The 24,033-nt window shown below is 38.4% G+C and overlaps 1 protein-coding gene across 1 annotated transcript in view; it reads left to right on the top strand.

Annotated features, from left to right (window-relative positions):
- Positions 1-24,033, top strand: part of Faf1 (Fas associated factor 1) — a 297,788-nt gene that overhangs the window by 24,028 nt on the left and 249,727 nt on the right. The window contains exons 3-4 of the mRNA XM_042677919.1: positions 10,343-10,389; positions 14,515-14,717. Of these exons, the coding sequence (XP_042533853.1) occupies positions 10,343-10,389; positions 14,515-14,717 (250 nt within the window). The remainder of the gene's footprint in view (positions 1-10,342; positions 10,390-14,514; positions 14,718-24,033) is intronic.

The raw sequence follows: 24,033 nt of genomic DNA, 5'->3' as shown, positions 1-24,033 counted from the left end.
AGTACTTCCTTTCGTTTCACATGCTATACTCTAGCAAAGTAAGATTTAGGTGATAGTAGCTATGTAGGGGATTTGGAGGAAAGGGCAACAACTTATTTGGAGTAAAATTCTTTTGCATTGTGTGTGTGTGTGTGTGTGTGTGTGTGTGTGTGTGTGTGTGTGTGTGTGTGTGTATTTTTTTGCTGGTCCTGGGGCTTGAACTCAGGGTCTGGTGTGTGTGTGTGTGTGTGTGTGTGTGTGTGTGTGTGTGTGTGTGTGTGTGTGTGTGTGTGTGTGTGTGTGTGTGTGTGTGTGTGTGTGTGTGTGTGTGTGTGTGTGTGTGTGTGTGTGTGTGTGTGTGTATTTTTTTGCTGGTCCTGGGGCTTGAACTCAGGGTCTGGGCGCTGTCCCTGAGTCTGAGGCTACCACTTGAGCCACAGTACCACTTCCAGCTTCTTATGTTTATGTGGTACTGAAGAATTGAACTCAGGACTTCATGCATGCTAGGCAATCACTCTACCACTAAGCCACATTCCCAGCCTTAGTTTGTATATTTTTGAGGTACTTTTTGGAAGGTAAGTGAAAGTTATTGGGGAAGTTAAAATACTAAGACATTTACTTTTTTTTTTTTTTGGTAAAGGTTTGAGTTTATTTTTTATTTATTTTAATTTTTATTGTTATTATAAAGGTGATATCCAAAGAGGTTACAGTTGCATTAGTCAGGTCTAAGACTTTTTTTTTTTTGGTTGGTCGTGGGGCTTGAACTCTGGGCCTGGGTGTTGTCTCTGAACTCTTCAGCTCAAGGCTAGCACTCTATCACTTTAGCCATAGCACCCATTCTGGTTTTCTGGTGTTTCATTGGAGATAAGAGTCTCACAGAAATTCCTGCCTTTTAACTGCAGTCTTTAGATCTCAGCCTTCTGAGAGCCAGGATTACAGGTGTGAGCCACGGGCGCCTGGCTTTTTTTTTTTTTGTTGTTGGTTCTGGGGCTTGAACTCTAGACTTGGGTGCTGTCCCTCAGCTCTTCAGTTCAAGGCTAGCACTCTACCACTTGAGCCACAGCACCACTTCCGGTTTTCTAGAGGTTTATTGGAGATAAGTGTCTCATGGCCTTCCTGCCTCACTCAGCCTCTTGAGTAGCTAGGATAACAGGTATGAGCCACTAAGGCCCAGCTCTAAGACTTTTTTTTTGCTGGGGAGGAATAAAGGATAGAGGAAGGAAAGACTGTAGATATACAGTAATGGAGTAGAAGTTTTTGATGTGGGAGTTAATGTTTTGAAGAGTATTTTTCTAGCCTAACTAGAATGTTGTAAAGGCAGATTTTTTTCCAATTGATGTTTAATAATTGAATGATACGATTCCCTCCAATTTTTTTTGTATCAGTATTTGGGCTGTCACTTAGCATTTTAACCTTTTCACTCTTGGTTGGCACTTACCACTTGGATCATACCTCCAGACCAGCCTTTTTGCTGTCTTAGAACTGCAGTTTGAACTCAGGGTCTTACATTGACTGTCCCTCAGCTCTTCAGCTCAAGGCAAGCACTCTACCACTTGAAACACAGCGCCACTTTTGTTTTTCTGGTGGTTATTGGAGATAAGCATCTCATGGCCTTTCCTGCCCGGGCTGGTTTTGAACCATGATCCTCAGATCTCAGCCTACTGAGTAGCTAGGATTACAGATGAGAGCCACCCATATCCAGGCAACAATGCTGTTTTATAGAAGGACTCTATGCATAGTTTTTGTGTTTCTTTACATGTTCCTACCTTAGACAAAAACGGTGCAAAAAAACCAGCACATAATATTTCTTTTTTTTTTTTTTGGGTCCGGTCGTGGGGCCTGAACTCTGGGCCTGGGCGCTGTCCCTCAGCTCTTCAGCTCAAGGCTAGCGCTCTACCACTTGAGCCACAGCGCCACTTCCGGCTTTTTTCTTATGTGGTGCTGAGGAATTGAACCCAGGGCCTTGAGCATGCAAGGCAAGCGCTCTATCACTGAGCCACCTTCCCAGCCCCAATATTTCTATATTACTGGATTTCTAAAAGATAATTTGAACAAACAGAAGCTTATATGAAGTCATACACAGTAAAAGTGAAAATTCACATTATGCACAAAGTCTATCCCACTTAAGTTTCATTGAGGAGTGCTTTGAGGCATTCTATTCCACTAATTTTCACTTTTGAAGAAATACATGTTAATGCTTATTAAAAAATTCTGAAGAATAGTTTCTTGCACTATCCTGCACAGGATGTGGTTATAGAGTTCCTCAAATGAGCACAACTTTTCTACTTTATACCTTGTTATGAACACCTGCAGTTTATGAATAGTCTAACCAGTGACAGTATTGAGTCTCTATATTAAGAAAAAGCCAAGTGCCTAGCGTTGCTCATCATTGGCCTCCAGACACTAGTTTATATTTGTACAGATGCTTGCTATCACAAAAGAGATGTTACTGTAAAGGGATGACTCATTAGCTCAATCTATTCTCTATTGCAATGTTCTTTTTTCTTCCCTTACCCTTAAGAGACCATAAGTACATTGTTTTCTGAATTACTAAGTGTCTCAGGTTTTAACCTGACAACTATCTTTCACTCTCATCTTTCCTTTTCTTGAGGGCTTATTATTTTTGTCTACTATTATATCAAGTGATTTTTCTACATTATTTCCTAAGTTTACAGAAGTCCTGAAGATAGGTAGGTAGTAAGTAAATATAAGTTTATTGTTAAAGATAAGAAACTGAGACTCAATAGAAGGTTAGTCCAAAAGGAAGGTTTTCATAGCTTTAAAATCACAGTTCAATATTATTTTAAAAATTATTAACATTTGGGCTGGGAAGGTGGCTCAGTGGTAGAGCACTTGCCTTGCATGCTCGAGGTCCTGGGTTCGATTCCTCACCACCACATAAGAAAAAAGCCAGAAGTGGCGCTGTGGCTCAAGTGGTAGAGTGCTAGCCTTGAGCTGAAGAGCTGAGAGACAGCGCCTAGCCCCAGAGTTCAGGCCCCACGACCGGACCCCCCCCAAAAAAATTATTAACATTTTTCTAATCAGTATGCCATTCATCTCTGAACTATTTTTTCTTCACTCAACCAATTTCATAGTGCCAAGTGAAATAGGTTTTGTTTTACACTAAGTATGTTTCTGCTTTGTTTTCATATAGATTCTGAGAGAAAGAATTGTGGATTGTGTGTGTGTGTGTGTGTGTGTGTGTGTGTGTGTGTGTGCATGTGCACGTGCACACGCGTATGTGCATGTGTACATGCTGGGACTGGGGCTTGAACTCAGGGACTTGAGATCTAGCTTATCTTTTTTGTTTAAGGCTCTTGTTCTACCATAGCCACAGCTCTACTTTTGGCTTTTTGTTGGTTAATAGAGCTAAGAGTCTTGTCTGCCTGGGTTGGCTTTGAGCCACTGTCCTCAGATCTCAGCCTTCTGAGTAGCTAGGATTACAGGCATAAGCCACCAGTGCCTGGCATAGGAATTGTGGTTTTTTTAAAAAATTATTTTTGTCTTTGGTACATGACAAATTGCCTAATAAATTCTTGGTTGATTGATTTAATACTAGCAAAGTTATTTTTAGATCTGTTCCTTCTCCATTATTTGGATAGTTGAAAGTCTTTGCTGTTAAGATTTCTGACTCTTAGAACGAAGCTGCTTTTCTATATCTGGCAAACAGGTTTGAGACAGGAGAGATAATCAGTTTACCTGAGGAACAGGATTGGGTTTCAGTATTGTGTGTGCATCTGATAATGATTTTCCTCTGTGGGTGATTTTTTTGTTTGTTTGGTTATTTTTTGGTCTGTCATTATACAATGTGTAAAGTACATTATATAACTCAACCTGCCTGAAAGTGAGTGAGTGAGTGTGTGTGTGTGTGTGTGTGTGTGTTTGCCAGGTTTGCTTCTCTGGAGAAAATTCAAAGTGATGTAAGATTACTATTTTTAAAGTGAAAGTTAATAGGTATGGAAGAATTGTTTTCTACTTTGCAAAGGAAAATCCACATTGTTACAAACATGAAACTTTTTTTTTAGTAAACGCATGTTGGCTATGTTATCAAATCTTAATTCCCCTGCCTTCCAGATTGTATATTTTCTTTCTTTGTGATCTCATTCTTGATCTCATTCTTATTAGGATGACCTGTAATCTCAGGGTAGTTTTGATTTTCATTTTCCTGATGGCAAAGGTGTTGGAACATTTATCAGGTTATCCTTGACTTTGTTTAATTCATTTGCCCTTTTATTGATTGGATTATTTATTCTTTTGGTGTTTAATTTTCTGAGTTCTTTATATATTCTAATATTAATCCACTGTCTGATAAATACATAGCAAAAATTTTTCTCCTAATTCTGGCTGTTCTCCCTGGTAATTGTTTCCTTTGCTATTCAGAAGCTTTTTAATTTAATGCAATCTAATTTTTCTACTATTGTTTCCTCAGCTATTGACAAAGACAAAAAGACTCGATATTTTCCTTTTTTTTGTTCTGAGCAACTTTTTGTTTGTTTTTGGTGCTGGTGCTGGGTCATGAACTCAAGGCCTGGGCACTGTCTGAACATTTTTTGCTCAAGGCTAGTACTCTACCACTTGAGCTATGTTCCACTTTGGATTTTAGGTAGTTGATTGGGGACTTAACTGCCCTGGCTGGCTTTGAACCACGATTCTGAGATCTCAGCCTCTTGAGTAGCTGAAATTATAGGCATGAGCCATCAATATGGGCCTGAGCAACTATCTGTCTGTCTGTCTGTCTGTCTGTCTGTCTGTCTGTCTGTCTGTCTGTCTGTCTGTCTGTCTGTCTAAAATTCTGAACCAGAAGGCCAGTATGGATTGCCTGATTTGGAGATTTAGGGGAAGTAGTTTTTCAGAGACCTGAACTGAAACTAAAACATGTAAAAGTGTACTGAAAGTTCTAAATTGCAGGTTCCTCTGCTGGCTTGCCTGGTGAGCTCCCAGCTTCCCAACCACTACACATTCCCCTACATGACCTGTGGCATTCTCCATCTCCTAAGTCCCTACCATCTCACAAGCTATTCTGTAGACTGGTAGAATCCTGTCCCCTGGCCAGAAACTGTTGTGCTTTGTTATCAGTTTTGTTGACTCTCTTAGTCATACCACTTAGGACTGTAGTGTGAGTTCCAAGGTGCTGCTGTGGCTGTGGCAGGACCATGTTGATCCTTAGGATCTTACAAAAAGGTTTTTGTGATATGGGTAGTCTAGTCCTGTAAGTTGGAAATTCTAGCCACAGAGCTGGCGAGGATGGACCTAGGATCTCAGGTGCTCCAGTCTCACTTCCCAAGTTTTCTCTTGACTGCCTTTGGATCTGTCCCTGCTGGATCTGAGATTTCATGCTTCCCAGTGCTTACAGATGTGTTGATGCAGTCAAATCTACTGTGCTGCCAGCTCTGATTTTCTTAATTCTTCTTGAGGATGTTTGATGTGAAAATAGCTGTTCAATAAAGTATGTCCCTAAGGAGAGATTTGAGGTGTGTGGGTGTGGGGTAGGGTGTCATTCAGTCTCCATCTTGCCCACTAGCTCTGATTTTTAAAAATTACTTTTGGACATCTTCATCTTACTTGGATATCTTCATTTGAATTCTTCACAATATAATAGTTGAATGTATTCTGTTGTTCATAGATGTAAACTATGTTATGATTGTCAGTATATCTGTATTGCCTAGCACCATGCTTAGTACATAGTTGGCAATTGAATATGTTACATGAACAAATGATGTCCTAATGTCACCTCAAAGTTCATATGTTCTAAGTGAACCAATGTGGAATTTTCCTGTTTCTGTATCTACCCATTGTTCAAAGTTGTTCAAAGTTCAGATCAAATGCTATCCCTGTTCTCTTAATTGTCAAGAAAAATATTGTTTTCCCTAATCTATATTTCTTCGGTTAGGGACACTTGTAGTGTCCCTTATTCTGAATTGCACACTTTTCTTACTAATGAACAAAGTGCATACAATTGTGATCAAGAACTAACTTCCTATCTAAAACTAAGTACACTATTTAAAATTATTTCATGGGCTGGGAAAGTGGCTCAGTGGTAGAGTGCTTGCCCCTAATGCATGAGGCCTTGGGTTCGATTCCTCAGCATCACATAAACAGAAAAACCTAGAAGTGGTGCTGTGGCTCAAGTGGTAGAGTGCTAGCCTTGAGCTGAAGAGCTCAGGGACAGCACCCAGGCCCAAAGTTCAAGCCCCACGACTGACCCCCCCCCCCAAAAAAAAATAAACCCCAAAACCGATTTCACACCTTAGAAGAAGTTGAAATTTTTTTTCGCCAGTCTTGGGACTTGAACTCAGGGCCTGGGCGCTGTCCCTGAACTTCTTTTGCAAACTCTGCCACTTGAGCCACAATGCTGCTTCTGGTCTTTTCTGTTTATGTGGTACTGAGGAATTGAACCCAAGGCTTCATGCATGCTAGGCAAGCCCTCTATGACAAAGGCACATTCTCAGCCCAAAGTTGAAGGTTTTAAGTGAAAGTATTACTACTGTTCCTTCTGCATAGAATATTGCACTCCCATTTTGTTCCTCCTTCTGTCTCAGTTGAGACATTATTTAGATCTACCACTGAACTGTTTCTCAGTCCCAGGGAAGCATTCTTAAGAAAGAAGAATTTCTTGAGAAAAGTATGTTTTAATAAAGAGAATGTCTTCACAAATCTTTAAGACCAAAATTAATGTCTTTGAGGAACAAAAAGGCCCATTTTAGCTAAGGATGTAATAATGTTAGTTCATTTTACACATGAGGAAATTGAGACTCAAGGAAGTTCAGTTTATATACATATATACACATACTCATATGTACATATACTCATTAAACTCATAATGTGAGAGCCTCAGTTCCAAGTTTGGACTTTATTTTTCTTTAGTTTTGCTCTCTCTTTTTAAATTATCTTCAAGTAGTTGTATGAAGGGTAATGTTTGGATTTTCTAAGTCCTTACTTTTTTTCCATTATACTTTAGCATTTCCCTAGTGAAAATGTGAATAAAAATCTTTCTAACTTATAGTATTTCTGTTTTATTTTTAACCCACATCATAGCAAATTCTCTGAATTACTTATTGTTATTTGCAGAAGAGATTTTTGTGTGTGGAAACATTGCTGTTAACAGAAAGTGGATAATGAACCTGGTACAAGGCATGCTTCCATTGACTTTGTGGCTCTTGAAACCTTCAATTTGAGTGTGTGTGTGTGTGTGTGTGTGTGAGAGAGAGAGAGAGAGGGAGAGAGAGAGAGCGACAGACAGACAGACAGACAGACAGACAGGGAGAGGGGAGGGAGAGGGAGAGGGAGAGGGAGAGAATGAGTATGTGTCTGTGTGCCAGTCTTGGGGCTTGGCCTGGACACTGTCTTTGAGCTTCTTTTGCTCCAAGCTAGCACTCTACCTACAGTCCTACTTCTAGCATTTCGGGATTGGTTTATTGGAGATGAGTCTCATGAGCTTTCCTGCAGGCTGCTTTGACATGCAGTCCTCACATCTCAGCCTCCTAAGTAGCTAGTATTACAGGCACATGCCACCATTGCCGTGTGTGTGTGTGTGTGTGTGTGTGTGTGTGTGTGTGTGTGTGTGTGTGTGTGTGTGTGTGTGTGTGTGTGTGTGTATTTCCATTTATTACTTTCCAGTGGAATGTTACAAATTTCAAGATTAATAGCAAACATCTTATACTCTACTTTATTTTCACTCAACAGTATACTATTTGAACCACTTTTGGCAAGTTAACTTAGGTTAGTGCTTTAAAAATGCACAAACTCCTTTTGGCTGTTGGTGTGTGTGTGTGTGTGTGTGTGTGTGTGTGTGTGTGTGTTGGTTGTGGGCCTTGAACTCTGGGCTTGGGTGTGTGTGTGTGTGTGTGTGTGTGTGTGTGTGTGTTGGTTGTGGGCCTTGAACTCTGGGCTTGGGTGCTGTCCCACAGCTCTTTAGCTCAAGGCTGGGTGTGTGTGTGTGTGTGTGTGTGTGTGTGTGTGTGTGTGTGTGTGTGTGTTGGTTGTGGGCCTTGAACTCTGGGCTTGGGTGCTGTCCCACAGCTCTTTAGCTCAAGGCTGGTGTGTGTGTGTGTGTGTGTGTGTGTGTGTGTGTGTGTGTGTGTGTGTGTGTGTGTGTGTGTGTGTGTGTGTGTGTGTGTGTGTGTGTGTGTGTGTGTGTGTGTGTGTGTGTGTGTTGGTTGTGGGCCTTGAACTCTGGGCTTGGGTGCTGTCCCACAGCTCTTCAGCTCAAGGCTGAAGCCATAGTGCCACTTCCAGTTTTCTCCAGTTTTCTGACTGGTTTGTTGGAGATAAGAGTCTCATGGACTTTCCTGCCGGGGATTGCTTTGACCCATGATCCTCAGATCTCAGTCTCCTGAGTAGCTAAGATTACAGGCGCAAGCCACCGGTGCCCGGCCCGGCTATTCATTTTATCAAACAAAGTATTAGTTTTTAGTATTCATGTTATATTTTCATTTCATGTTGAAGAGGAAGGAAGGAGGATTTGGTATGGTAAAAGGCAAAGTTGGAAAGGTTGTTTTTTTAAAAATTTTTTATTCTCTTCTCTAGTCCCCACCCCACAGTAAGATGTCAATAATTCTGTATGTGGCAGGCAGTAGCCTCCAGAAATATCCTTGCCATATCATTACTACTTGTTTGATAGCTTAGAGACTGATTTCAGTCATGTTTATATAAGGAAGTGTCTCTTGTATTACTGTATTCTTTTGTTCTCTGCCATTGTTGGGTGCTAGTCTTATCAAAAAACTTGACACTTACTAACATTCTTTCCTTTTCAATGTTCTTTTTTTTTAAAATTAAGAATAATGGTTATAACAAGAAAGAATGAATTTCTGCAGCTAATTTAATTTTTTAATTTTCATAGAAGTTTTCATTTGTGACTTATTTATTGTTCTTTCTGATCTTAGGAAAGAAATAATGCTAAAAATGTTTTCTTAAGGAATTGATTTGATGTGTTTTGATATCCTTGACCATTGATTTTTGTGAGCATTTTACTTTGACAGGACTGGAATTAAGCTTTCTTATGACTCAAAAAGTTTGGTGATACTCTATGTCGAATGCAGGCTTTAAACTTTTCTAAAATGTTTTATTATTAAGTAGAAAGTGGGAGAAAATGAGGGAGAGGGTAACACTGTTTGCAGAATGTACAAATGATCTTACTTATGTAACTATAACCCTTCTATACATCACCTTTACAATTAAATAAAATTAAAAAATAAAAAAGTAGAGAATAGAACATATTTTGCACTGTTAAGGAAGCATTTAGTATTTTGTTGAAATAAATACTTCAAAGTGTACTTAATTCTTCATAAGAATTCCTCATGCTGTGAGCTTCTTGGTCCCTTAAACAGTTATCTGTTTCTTCTGTCTCTCTTTAAATGAACATTATTTATTATTTATTCTTTAGTTGTACAAAGGGGATTCAATTCAGTTTGTCAGTCTATGAGTACAGTGAAGTTTTTTGTTTTGTTTTGTTTTGGTGTTGGTAATGGGGCTTGATCTCAGGACTTGGATGCTGATCTTAAGCTTTTTTTTTTTTTTGTTGTTGTTGGTTGTGGGGCTTGAACTCTGGGCCTGGGCACTGTCCCTCAATTCTTCAGCTCAAGGCAAGCACTCTGCTGCTTTAGCCACAGCACCACTTCTGGTTTTCTAGTGGTTTATTGGAGATAAGAATCTCATGGAGTTTCCTGCCCAGGCTGGCTTCGAACCCAGATCTTCAGATCTCAGTCTCCTGAGTAGCTAGGATTATAGGCATGAGCCACTGGCGCCCAGCTTGATTTTAAGCTTTTTTTTTGTTGGGTCCGGTCGTGGGGCCTGAACTCTGGGCCTGGGCGATGTCGCTCAGCTGTTCAGCTCAAGGCTAGTGCTCTACCACTTGAGCTGCAGCGTCACAGCGCCACTTCCGGCTTTTTTCTTTTTGCTTATATGGTGCTGAGGACTCGAACCCAGGGCCTCATGCATACAAGGCAAGCACTCTATCACTGAGCCACCTTCCCACCCCGATCTTAAGCTTTTTTATCCAGGGCTAGCTCTCTACCATTTGAGTCATATCTCCATTTTCAGCTTTTTGGTGTATCTAGGAATATCTAGAAATATCTGGCTAGTCACCGGTACCAAGCTCAAGTACAATGTATCTTGATCAGTGTCACCCTTTCTATTACTATCTCCTATCTGTCCCAACTCCACTCTTCTTTAATTGACCTAGTTCCATTTTCACATATGTACACTGAGTATTATGATTATATTTGCCCATTTTTTTCCAAATTTTAATTTTTTGGTTTGTTATTGTAAAAATACTGTACAGAGGGGTTACAGTTACATGAGCAAGGTAATGTATTTGCCCACTTTTTACCTCCATTAAATGATCTTGTCTGTTTCTTGTTTTCAGGCAGCTATTAATGGTGTAATACCCCAAGAAAATGGCATTCTACAAAGGTATGTTATAGTGCTTAATGGTTTAGATAAGAGTTTAGCAGAGTAAAGAAGAGAAAGCTGTTAATTTGTTTCACTTTTTAATGGAAAATTTTATTTTTCATTAATACAGTCATTGTACTTTTTATTTTTATTTATATTTTACTTTATTTATTATTGTACTTTATTTATAAGTACATATTTATAATATGTACTTTATTTTTTATTGTGAAAATACTGTACAGAGGGGTTACAATTACATGGTCAAGATAATGAGTACATTTCTTATCAAGCATTGTAGCCTCCTCCTTTGTTTTCCCTTCCCATCCCTTCCCATCCTCCCCCTGCCCCCCCCCACCCAATCCTCCCCGCTCCCCCTCCTGGTCCCCCCTCCCCTCCCACCCCCGCACCAAAGTTGTAAGTCAACATAACTTGTACATCTCATTGTTGCAATGGGTCCACCTGTATCCCTATTTAAACGATTTGTTTTTCCCCTTCCCCTCCACAAATTATACCGACATCAATGTACTTTTGATACCTTTGTGAGATGTTATTTCTCCAAAAATTTCAAAGCTTAACTATAAAATTTTGGGTGTTTTTTTGAGATTAGGTAATACTATCTTTTGACCTTCTATTATTCCTCTCTCCCCATCTTTGCAATGTATGCATGTACATGGAATTTTATGACTATATTGTCCTACCATTCTTCTTTCCAGTTTTCCATTCCCCTCCCATTAGCTCCTACCCCTTCAGAGAAGAAATATTTTGGCTTTCTTGTATTCATTTTGTTAAACTGTTACCTCTTTTTAAAACATTTTTTCTTTTTGTTGGTCATGGGGCTTGAACTCAGTGCTTGGGCACTGTTTCTGAGCTTTTTTACTCAAGACCAGTGGTCTACCACTTGAGCTACAACTCCATTTCTGGTTTTCTGGTGGTTACTTGGAGATGAGAGTCTCATGTACTTTCCTGTCCCGGCTGGATCTTAACTATGATCCTTAAATATCAGCCTATTGAGTAGCTAGGATTACAGGCATGAGCCACCAGTGCCCAGCTTTCCTAAACTTTTTTGTCACTTAGTTTTCCAGTTTTATTATTTACAAAGCCTGATCAGTTTTCCAACCTGAATTACTTATGATTTAATGAAAATTTCGATTTCAGGCTCTTTTTGCTTCCAGATGAAATGTTCAACCTATGATATAATCTTAACTTCTTTCCACTGGGAGGTGTTTTGCCTATTGCTGTTTTTCAGGCATATCTTTGAGGTCATAATGTTGTAGCAATCTGTAGTATTCGGAAGAAAAGAAGTTTTGCAGATTCTCAGACCCAACATCATAGAATAGACTATATAGAAAGATAGATACGGAAACTAGAAACAGTAAGTCAGTAATTTAAACTTAACAGTTTTTAGCTGCTTAGTAAGTTAAACTGATTTTCCCATATATATATATATATATATATATATATTTTTTTTTTTTTTTTTTTTTTTTTGTCGGTTGTGGGGCTTGAACTCTGGGCTTGGGTACCGTCCCTGTGCTCTTCAGCTCAAGGCAAACACTCTTCCACTTGAGCCACAGTGCCACTTCTGGTTTTCTAGTGGTTTATTGGAGATAAGAATCTCACGGACTTTCCTGCCTGGGCTGGCTTGGAACTGAGATCCTCAGATCTCATCCTCCTGAGTAGCTAGGATTACAGGTGTGAGCCACCAGTGCCCGGCTTTCCAGATTTAAAAATAAACCTTAGAGGTATGTGTCACCATAAAGATTCTGATTATAAATATTTAAGAGCTCATTTTTTCATCTCAGCAGTGATATTTTTTCCTGTTTTGGATATTTTCCCATGTATTCATCATATGACTACTTTCTTGAATTTTGTAACTGAGATTTAAGCCCCAGACATGGGGCTTGAACTCAGGGCCTGGGCAGGGTCCCTGTGCTTTGGTGCTCAAGACTAGTGCTCTATCACTTGAGCCACAATGCCACTTCCTGCTTTTTCTGAGTACTGTATTGGAGATAGACTTTCCTGCCTGGGCTGTCTTTGAACAGGGATCATCAGATCTCAGCCTCCTAATTAGCTAGGTTTATAGATGTGTGCCACCAGCACCCTGCCAGGTTTTTCTTTTAAAATATATTTATTGTTATTATAAAGGTTATGTACAGAGGGTTACAGTTACGTAATTCAGGTAAAGAGTACATATCCTTTTGGACAATACCATCCCTTCCCTTGCTTTTCCAGTTATTCCCACCTGTAAGTTGTATAGTTCATCTTCAACATAGTATTCCTTGAATATCATTGCTGCATTTGTTCACCCCTTGTCCCTCCATTTCTGCACCTCCTCTTATACTTGAAAGGGTAGGTTTTTGTCTTTGTATCAGTAATTACTAGTCAGTAAGATCTTAAGCACTTTACAAAATCTACGACATATTAAGTCAGAGAAAAGCCAGTGCTTTAAACAATTACTTCTCTATTCATTAGTTTCATAAATTCAGATGCCTTCTATGTATAAAATCTTGAACTGAAGGCAAGAGGACACAGCCATTAAAAACAAAAATGTGAGCTTTGTCCTTGTGGAACTTATTATGATAGTATTACAATATTATCGTACATATTGTAATAACTATGAATATATGTATATATAGTACTTCTTAAATGATAGTACTGTTTATGTGTATGTACATATATCTACTACAATATCACTACTATATTGTAGTAGGTGTCTAATGATTGTTAATATATATAATTTTGTAATTATAGATGATGATGGGGAATTAGACCTAGTTGTGTGGTAGCAAAAGTACTGAGTTGAAAAATAATCTGAAATGAGAGATTTGTATAAATCTGGTAATTGAAAGATGGAAATGAGATGAAGTTGGGGAGGAAAAGAATATTCTTTGACTAGCCTGTGTTCCTGTGAAATGGGGATCAAGGTGAGAGAAAGCTTTTGTGGTTATTAGCATAGAGAGAGAAGATAATATGGTGCAGGATTATGCTTGGAAGATGGATAGGATTTAGATAATACAGGACTTTTTTATGCTACTATCTGAAGAGCAGAGGGAACAATGGAAAGATTAAGGAAGAACATGGTCTGAAGACAATTGTTTTTTAGTTTTACTATAATGGTAGTTTGTGGAGGAGTAAGAGAATGTATTAAGAGATTGGTTAGAAGGCTATTGAATTACTTTGTACGAAAGTTGTGACTTGGTCTAAGATGGCAGCTTCAGAGGATAAAGGCACATGACTTATCCAAAGGATATTTAAGAGGTAATATTGAAAAGATGTGGGTGTATGGGAAGGGGTCAAAGATAACCGTCATAGGTTTCTGGCTTAAGTTGCTGATAATAGTGGAGAATCAGACTTGGGAAAACATTAATAATGTGATCTTTGAGTTTGAGGTATGAGGAATTACTAGTTAGATCTCAGGCATTGTGCAAATATTGTTATTTTTCCTCATTTTACAAATAAGACTGCTATTAAAAGGGCAGAGCTAGGATTTCATTTTTATTTTCTGTCAAGAAGACAAACATTGAAACATGTTTCCAGAAGAGAGGAAGGGAAGAGAGTGGAGTTATTCTCTAATGCTAAAAGATGCTTTTAGACTTCACACACATAGGAAAAGTGATTCCCCCTTTATTTCATAGAAAGTGGGAAAAAGAGATAGTGCATGTGTGGGATAGCTTATGGAATTGATGTTAAGAAGATAAAGTAATTTCCTCTGATGACTTCTGCTTTTTTTAATTTAAATAAACTACAAAAAATTCCTTTTAATGCCAGGAGTCAGATAGAATTAAGTTTTAAGGACATTGAAGTTTCAAAAAAGTTTTTTTTGAAGATAATGAGTTAAATAGTGATTTAGTGAGAATGAATGAAGGAGAAGACAAGGTTTTTACTTCAGCATTTAAATGAGTATTTTACAAACATAGTGAGGGTACTTGATCCTCTTCACAAGGTAGCTGTTAATAAACTAAAAAGGCAAAGATGGGTTGAAGAATAAAATGTGGCCTTCATTTGCTGGAGGAAGTAGAACTTTAGTTTGGCTTTAATATCAGTAGGATACTTGGTAGGAAGAACACAGAGCTGAGGATGAAGAAAGCGTTAGGAGTATAATCTGTAATGATTTGGTTGTTGAAAAACTTTTTTTATGTCAACATTTAGTGACTATGGAGGTGAGACCATACCAGGACCTGCATTTGATCCAGCAAGTCACCCAGCTCCAACTTCTACTTCCTCTTCTTCAGCATTTCGACCTGTAATGCCATCTAGGCAGATTGTAGAAAGGCAACCTCGGATGCTAGACTTCAGAGTTGAATACAGAGACAGAAATGTTGATGTGGTACTTGAAGACAGCTGTACTGTTGGTAAGTATTTTCCTATTATATAGTCTTCATATATGAATAATTCATTAGGAAAACATTCAGTTTTTATATTCTTTTGAATTGACTGCCAACAGGAAGGGAAAAAGATAAAATGAAACTGATAGTTTCTTATACAGATCATTAGGCTCTAATTGTAACTATTCTATTGAGATAGAAGTAAATTCAAGAATAATGCTTCCAATCTGACATTTGTTGATTAATTGGAAAACTGAAGACTGTTCTCCTTGGGATACCTTCAAATTTTGATCCACCAGGTATTATCCTCCTAAGTAGCCAGGATTACAGTTGTGAGCCACTGGTGCCTAAGCACTTTGCCCAACTTTAAAATGGGTTAGTTGATGTTTTGTGGTTGAGTTATAGGAGTTCTTCATGTATTTTGGAAATTAACTCATTTGTAAATATTTTTTCTCATTCTGTAGCCTGCCTTTTGACTCCATTCCTTTTTGGTGAAAAAGCCTTTTAATTTAGTAGAGTCTTTTTTTTTTTTTTTTGGGTCCGGTCGTGGGCCTGAACTCTGGGCCTGGGAGCTGTCCCTCAGCTCTTCAGCTCAAGGCTAGCGCTCTACCACTTGAGCCACAGCACCACTTCCAGCTTTTTTCTTTTTGCTTATGTGGTGCTGAGGAATTGAACCCAGGGCCTCATGCATGCAAGGCAAGCACTCTATCACTGAGCCACCTTCCCAGCCCCTATTTAGTAGAGTCTTAATTGCCTAGTTCTGCTTTTTGTTGCCTGTGTTCTTGGTGTCATTGTAAAGAAATTGTTACCAAGATTAAAGTCATGTAGGTTTTCACACTGTCTTATTCTTTAAAGATTTTTGTAGTTTCAGGTCTTGTTTAAAGTCTTTAATTTATCAAATACAATGAGTTAAAAATTGTTATTATAAAGGTGATGTACAGAGGGATTACAATTATATAAGTCAGGTAAAGAGTACATTTCCTTTTGGACAATGTTATCCCTTCCCCTTGCATTCTTCCAGATTTTCCTTACTATCCCTACCCACAGAACTGATTTTTGAGTATGGTGTAATGGTTCAGTTTATTTACCTGCATGTGGAAATCCAGTTTTCTCAATACTATCTGTGGAAAACACTGTTCTATTCCCTACTATGTAGTCTTGTCTTATGGAGTCTTGCTGAAGATTATTAGACTCTGTGGGTTTATCCCTGGACTTACTGTTCTGTTCTAATGCTTTAATTTTTTAAAAATTATTAATGTAAAGGTGGTGTGCAGTTATGTAAGTCAGGTAAATAGTATATTTCTTTTTGTACAATGTCATGCCTTCCCTCATCCATTGGTTTTTACGTCTGCCTTTAGGCAAATACCATACTATTGTGTGAATATTGTAGTTTTTGTTTTGTTTTGTTTGTCAGTCGTGGGGCTTGAACTCTGGGCATGGGTGCTATCCCTCAGCTCTTTAGCTCAAGGCTAGCCCTCTGCCACTTGAGCCACAATGCCACTTCTGGCCTTTACTGCTTATGTGGTGCTGAAGAATTGAACCCAGGGCCTCATATATGCAAGGCAAGCACTCTACCACTGAGCCACTTTCCCAGCCCCTGAATATTGAAATTTAAAAAAATGTTTTGAAGTCAAGAAATAATAAAGCTAGCCAGATGCTGGTGGCTTACACCTCTGATCCTAGCTACTGAAGAGGCTGAGGTCTGAGGTCTGAGAGGAAAGTCCCCAATTGATCCCTCAAAAAACCAGAAGTGGTGCTGTGGTTCTAGTGGTAGAGCACTAGCCTTGAGTACAAAGAGGCTCAAGGACAGTACCTAGCCCCACCCTACAACTGCAAAAACAAACAAACAACAATATATCTTCTTTACTTTTGTTTTTTTCCAAGACAATTTTGGCTCAGTGGGGCTGTTTGTGGTTCATTAAGAAGTTCAGGATTGTTTTTAGTATTTCTGAAATATTGATAGTGATTGTATTGACTCTGAAGATCATGTTGAATATGTGTGTTTTAATACCGTTATTTAGTTCTCTCTCTTTTTTTTTTTTTTTTTGGGTCCGGTCGTGGGGCCTGAACTCTGGGCCTGGGCGCTGTCCCTCAGCTCTTCAGCTCAAGGCTAGTGCTCTACCACTTGAGCCACAGCGCCCACTTCCGGCTTTTTTCTTTTTGCTTATGTGGTGCTGAGGAATTGAACCCAGGGCCTTGAGTATGCAAGGCAAGCGCTCTACCACTGAGCCACCTTCCCAGCCCCCGTTATTTAGTTCTCAAATATGCAGACTCTTTTATTTTTTGTTTGTCCTGAGGCTTGAACTCAGGGCCTAGGCTCTGTCCCTGAGCCCCTCTGTGCTCAAGACTAGTGCTCTACCACTTGAGCCACAGTGCCACTTCTACTTTTTCTGAGTAGTTTATTTGAGAAAAGAGCCTTACGGTCTTTCCTGTTTGGGCTGGCTTTGAATTGCAATCCTCATGTCTCAATCTCCTGAGTAGCTAGGATTACAGACATGGAGCCAATAGGCCCCTGGCTTGCAGACGCTTGTTTTGTTGGATCTTTCTTAATTTCTTTTACAAAACTTTTGTTATTTTCAGTGTATGTAAGATTTGACTCCTTTGATAAGTTTATTTCTAAGCAATTTACTGTTTTTGAAACAGTTATAAATAAGATTATTTTTCTAATTTCATGTTTTGAATGGGCTTTATTAGTGTATAGACTAATGGATTTTTGTATATTTGTATTTGTATATTTTTGTATTTTTTGTATTTTTGTATTTATTTTTATCTGAATTCACTTTTTTCAGGTTTTTTTTTTTAGTGTTTTCTACATATATAGTCATATTATCTGTAAACAAACATCTTTTACTTTATATTTTAGATCTGTCCAATTTATTTTTGACTATTTGCTGTAGCTAGGCTTTCTAGTATTGTGGTTAGTAACAATGTTGAAATTAGAATCCTAGCTTTGTTCTTGCTCTTTGAGGAAAAACTTTGAATTTGTGTGTGTGTGAGTATGTGTGCGTTTGCAAACGCCTGCCTGTACTAGGGCTTGAATTCAGAGGCTGGGCTGTGTCCCTGAGCATTTTTTGTTCAGGTCTGGCACTCTGCCACTTGAACCACATCTCCACTTTCAGCTTTTTGGTGACAACTGGAGATATGAATCTCCTAGACTTCCCTGCCCTGGCTGGCTTTAAACTGTGATACTCAGCCTCCTGAGTGGCTAGGATTATAGGCTTGGGCCACCAAAGCCAGGTGGCTTTGAAATATTTTAACATTTGAATATGAAGTTAGCTATTGATTTTAAATATGTAATCTCTATTGTATTTTTTTTGTAATTTCATTGTGTTTCTTATTTCTTTAGTGTTTTTATTGTGGAAGAAGGTTAAATTTTATCAGATACTTTTTTTTCCATGTTTTTATTAGCATCTATAAGTTGTATAAAGAGGAAGAGGTTCATTGTGATTTTTCCATACAGGTGTTCAAGGTACCCTAATCAAAGTTAATCTTTTCACTTTTTGTTTCCTTTTCCCCTTATCAAAACAACTTCAATAGACTTAATTATTCTATTTTCATACATGCATATAAAGTACTTCAACTCCATTTATTTCACCCTCTGTTGGTGCCTCCTTACCTCTCACTAGTACTAAATGCCTGAATGACCAAGATTTACTTTCCTGTCATAGATTTCTCATTTTTCCTTTAGTAGCTCACATTTATATAAATACAGAATAGTTTTGGAAAGAAACAAAATAAAAAAGAAAAGCAAGGCAGGGCGCTGGTGGTTCACGCCTGTAATTCTAGCTACTTTGGAGGCTGAGATCTGAGGATTGTGGTTCAAAGCCAGCCCGGGCAGGAAAGTTTGTGAGACTCTTATCTCCTCCAATAAACCACTCAGAAAACTGGAAATGGCACTGTGGCTCAGGTAGAGTGCTTGCTTTGAGCTGAAGTGTTGAGGGACAGCACCCAGGCCCAGAGTTCAAACCCCACGATAACTGGCCCCCCGCCCCCCCAGGGGAAAAAAAAAGAAGAAAAGCAAAGAATACAAACAAGTCTATAGTTTACAGGTTGGGGCTCTGAGTATGCAGTATTTTCCTTTAGTCTTTGTCCGTCAGAGATCTATTAATGGCTTTCCTAATATGTTTGGCATTAATTCCTCTTGGTCAGGGACCTGCAGCAGTTCCCATTAAGCCAGACACTTACGTTATATATCTTGTTTTTGTTCATGGTTAGCATAAGTATTGAAGATATACTTATAGATGATATTTGAGACTTAATAGATTTTTTTCTTTCATTGTTTTATGATGCTGGAGTGGAACTCATGTCCTGATTCTACTCTATAACTCTAATCCTTTTCATAGTATTTGGTCTATTAAATGTGTAAATTCTATCACTGTTTCACATCTTTCCTTTATTTTCGTTCCCTTTGTTATACTTCAGGAACTTGTTTATCTATGTGCTTTCATTTTTTTTGTACAAAGGAGTTGCCATTTAACAAAGCAGTTTATGAATGCAAGGCATCTTGATCAGTTCCACCCCTTTCAACATTTTTACCCTTACCTTCCAACCCACTCTTTTTTTTACTCTATTTTATTAAAAAATATTTTTTTTGTGTCCATCTTGGGGCTTGAACTCAGGGTCTGAGTACTGTCTCTGAATTTCTTTTACTCAAGGCTAGTACACTTCCACTTGAGCCATAGTTCCACTTCTAGCTTTTTAGTAGTTTATTGGAGATGAGAGTCTTACGGACTTTTTGCTCAGGCTGGCTTAGAATACTGCAGTCTTCAGATCTCAGTCTTTTGAGTAGTTTAGAATTGTAGACATGAGCCACTAGTGCCTGATACTGCTCTCACTTTTCTTAGTTTTGTAGGATATATGTTGCATTCTTTAAAAAAATTATTTTATTATTATAAAGGTGATATACAGAGGGGTTACAGTAACCTAAGTCAGGTAATAAGTACATTTCTTTTTGGACCTACAGTGCATTGACTACATTCTCTCCCCTTCTTGAATTAATCTGTTTCATGAGTTATGAAAAATAATTCCTTTATCTGATTTCCTTATGTTCTATTTTTTTTCTTCCATAGGTCTTTATTTTCCTTAATTAGACTTAAGTAATCTTTCGAAAGCACAAATCTCATACCTTATGTGTCCTTATTTTGATCATTGTATTTGGTTTGCCTTTTCTTGTTTTGGTTTTCTAGAAAAGTCCTATTCAGCTTTTAGAATGCCACATAATTATACCTTTTCTCTGTAGCCTTTCTTAACTCTGATGGATATAGTTAATTTGAACCATTTTTTTCTGATCATATATGTGTGTGTGTGTGTATATATATATATATATATATATATATATATTTCTGTATATATATATATTTCTTTTTTTTTGGCCTGTCATGGGGCTTAAACTCAGGGCCTGGGCACTCTCTCTGAGCTTTTTGGCTCAAGGCTAGTGCTCTACCACTTGAGCCACAGCACCAGTTCAGGCTTTTTTCTGTTTATGTGGTACTAAGGAATTGAACCCCAGAGATTCATGCATGCTAGGCAAGTACTTTACCACTGAGCCATATTCCCAGCCCTAGAATGAGTTTTAAATATTATTCTTCTGTTTCAAGTTTTTCTTCTGACAAGTTTTCAAACATAGGGATCAGGTCTTATTTTTTATTTTTTTTTTCTTCAAGTATTTGACATAGACATACCTGGTAATGAAATGAATAGCTTTATAAAAAGTATGTGTGTGTTTCTGTATTCATTCATCTATTGTAGAATATTTGAAAATGTACACATTAACTTTTATGTCACCTGCCAGGTGACCCATGCCTGTAATCTTAGCTACTTAGGAGGCTGAGATCTGGGGATTGTGGTTCAAAGCTAGCCTGAGCAGGAAAGTCCATGAGACTCTTATCTCCTATTAACTACCAAAACGTACAAGTGGAGCTGTGGCTCAAAGTGGTAGAATGTTAGCTTAGGGACAGTGCCCAGGCCCTGAATTCAAGGCCTAGTGCACACACACACACACACACACACACACACACACTCACACACACTCACACACTGTTTGGCAAGGCCTAGTGTACACACATACACACACACACACACACACACACACACACACACACTCACTCACACACTGTTTGGGTTGTGAGGCCTGAACTCTGGGCCTAGGTGCTCTCCCTGAGCTCTTCGGCTCAAAGCTAGTGCTCTACCACTTGAGGCTTTTTCTGCTTATGTGGTGCTGAGGAATTGAAGCCTCATGCAGGCAAGGCAAGCACTTTACCACTGAGCCATCTTCCCCGCCCAACTGTTGTGGTTTCTTTTCTTTTTCTTTTTTTTTTTTTCTGTCTGTCGTGGGGCCTGAAACCTGGGCCTGGGCGCTGTCCCTCAGCTCTTCAGCCAAAGGCTACCACTTGAACCTCAGCCCCATTTCTGTCTTTTTCTGCTTATGTGGTACTGAGGAATCAAACCCAGGGCCTCATGCATGCAAGGCAAGCACTCTACCACTGAGTCACCTTCCCAGCTCCAACACACGGAGAAATTTAATGTCACCTAATTGCTCTAGACCACCATACTGTTATTCAGGAGTTTAATAAATAACTTTCCTGTAGCTATATCAATTTTAAAGAAAATAAATATACAATAGGATAATTGAACTTTTCATGTTATTACTAGAAAGATGTATTTAGATATGATAGCAAATCTAAAGGGAGCTAAGAAATTTATACTGGAGTGACACCTAGTGGTAATTACACTGGCTTGTTAATGGACTTTGTATCCTGTTTATTACTGTAGTTTCATTTTATTACCAGAAGTCTTCTGAGTTTTATTGTCTAATCTTGAATAAATTTGAAGAATCATTTTTATTTCTTGATTGTTCTATAAAATACTTTCTAGTGTAAAGTAGTATGATCTTTTTGAAGGTAGGTGTCACTCTATAAAGTACAGCAATGAATTTAACCTAATGTACAGGTATTTGTTTAATAAAGTTTGCCGGTCGTAGACCTGAACTCTGGGCCTGGGCACTGTCCCTCAGCTCTTCACCTCAAGGCTACCGCTCTACTGCTTTAGCTACAGCGCCACTTCGGCTTTTTCTGTTTATGTGGTGCTGAGGAATCGAATCCAGGGCCTTATGCATGCAAGGCAAGCACTCTACAGAGCCACCTCCCAGCCCCTCTTAATCTACTTTCTTGAAGCATCTTTTATTGTAGTTTAAAAGAATCAGGTTTAATACAGAAAGATTTAAAAGTTTTAAAGATCTAGCCAGAGTATTTCAGTCTGAAAAGTCTATGAGCTTAGTAATTTATAATTTTGGCTATCTTTTAAATCTTTGGCAAATGTTTGCCACCCCTCTATGCCTCAGTCATACTTTAAGGAAAATGTGCACTAATGATTCTTTTTGTTTGCATATTAATAATATGGGGGGAAAGGAGGTCAGAGTAATAATCTTATTTGCCTTTTAAAGATACTGGGAGCATGAAAAATTAGAGGAATAGTTTTAGCTAGTATCTTTGGAGAGGATAGAGATAAAATATTTTGTGTTACTAATATTGTTTGTTCCATTTGCAAACTGATGTCTGGTGAGTCCATGCTAATGCTCATGTATCACCAAAATAATTCATAGTGTTATTTAAAGCCTGAATAAGCAGCTTATCAAACTGTTGTCTTAATATGCATTGTTCATTTTTATTTATGCATTAGGAAGATTTCTTTTTTCTTTTTTTTTTTTTTTGGGTCCGGTCGTGGGGCCTGAACTCTGGGCCTGGGCGCTGTCCCTCAGCTGTTCAGCTCAAGGCTAGTGCTCCACCACTTGAGCCACAGCACCACTTCTGGCTTTTTTCTTTTTGCTTATGTGGTGCTGAGGAATTGAACCCAGGGCCTCAGGCATGCAAGGCAAGCGCTCTACCACTGAGCCAACTTCCCAGCCCCTGCATTAGGAAGATTTCTTTAACTTAGTTTCACATTTTTAAATTGATATTTACTGATCATATACCTGATATATGTTGATATTTCAGTATAATTAACTACCACAGCCCCTTTCCATTTATCTGCTTGTCCTAATTCACCCCTAGACTCTAGTAATCATTCCACTCTGTTTCTGTAGTTTTCATTTTTTAATCTCATATGTAAGTAAATCCATGTAATTTTGTTCTTATGTGTTTATTTAAGAGAAATTAATATATGTTCACCAGAGGATTTATACAACAATGTTCATAGCATAGTTATCACCCATTAGTACCTGGCTTACCATTAACTTTTGAAACTTAATTCATACATTAGATTTCCTCACCATTATTTTATTATTTAGAAGCAAATACTAGCCAGATGACAGTGGCTCACGCCTGTAATCCTAGCTACTCTGGAGGCTGAGATCTGAGGATCTAGGCTTCAAGCCTGCCAGGGCAGAAAAGTCTGTGAGACTCTTATCTCCAATTAACTATCAGAAAAACTGGAAATGGAGCTGTGGCTGAAGTGGTAGCTTGCTAGCCTTAAGCACAAAAGCTCAGGGACAGATCCCAAGGACTGGCTGACACACACAAAAAAGGAAAGAGGCAAATATTTTGCTTGGTACTAGCACTACTCAAGGAAGGAGATTACAAATGGCATTAATATTGATAGGTTGGGATTACTGAAAGCCATTTCAGAAAATGCCACATTTTATAGTGGAATAGTATCTAGCAATAAAATGGAACTAGTTATGTGTGTATATGTTACCACATAGACATAAAAGGCAACAGCAAAACTAATCTTTAGGGTGAGCAGGAGGATCATGGTTAGAGTGAACAGGCTTAGTTTCAAAGCAGAGTAAGCAAACTATTTGTAACATGGGAAATGTTCATCTTAAACATATACCAGAGTATATATTATTAGAATTGAAGTGATTTTATTTATAACTCATAATTCAATTAAGTTAATTAAAAAATTAAATTGCAGGGAGCCAGTGGCCCATGCCTATAATCATAGCTACTCAGGAGGCTGAGATCTGAGGATTGCAGTTCAAAGCCAGCCTGGGGAGGAAAGGCCGTGAAACTTGTTTATCTCCAATAAACCACCAGAAAACCAGAAGTGGCACTGTAGATCAAGTAGTAGAGCCTAGCCTTGAGCTGAAGAGCTGAGGAACAGTGCTCAGGCCATAGTTCAAGCCCCCTGACCGATAATAAAGTAATAATAATAATAATAATAATTTGATACATAAAGACATAGAAAATTTACATGTTGATAGGCTAATGTAGTGTTTGTTGATAGGGTACCATGGGATGTTTCATTAATACACATATCATGTAATGTTTAAATCAGGTAAATACATGTTTCCTCTAACATTTTTTTCTGGTAAAAACTTTTAGGAAGCCGGGCGCCGGTGGCTCAC

The sequence above is a fragment of the Dipodomys spectabilis genome, unplaced genomic scaffold, assembly GCF_019054845.1.
Source record: "Dipodomys spectabilis isolate Male_0828 unplaced genomic scaffold, ASM1905484v1 ptg000002l, whole genome shotgun sequence".
Lineage (NCBI taxonomy): Eukaryota > Metazoa > Chordata > Mammalia > Rodentia > Heteromyidae > Dipodomys > Dipodomys spectabilis.
This window is presented reverse-complemented; position numbering and strand designations above follow the sequence as displayed.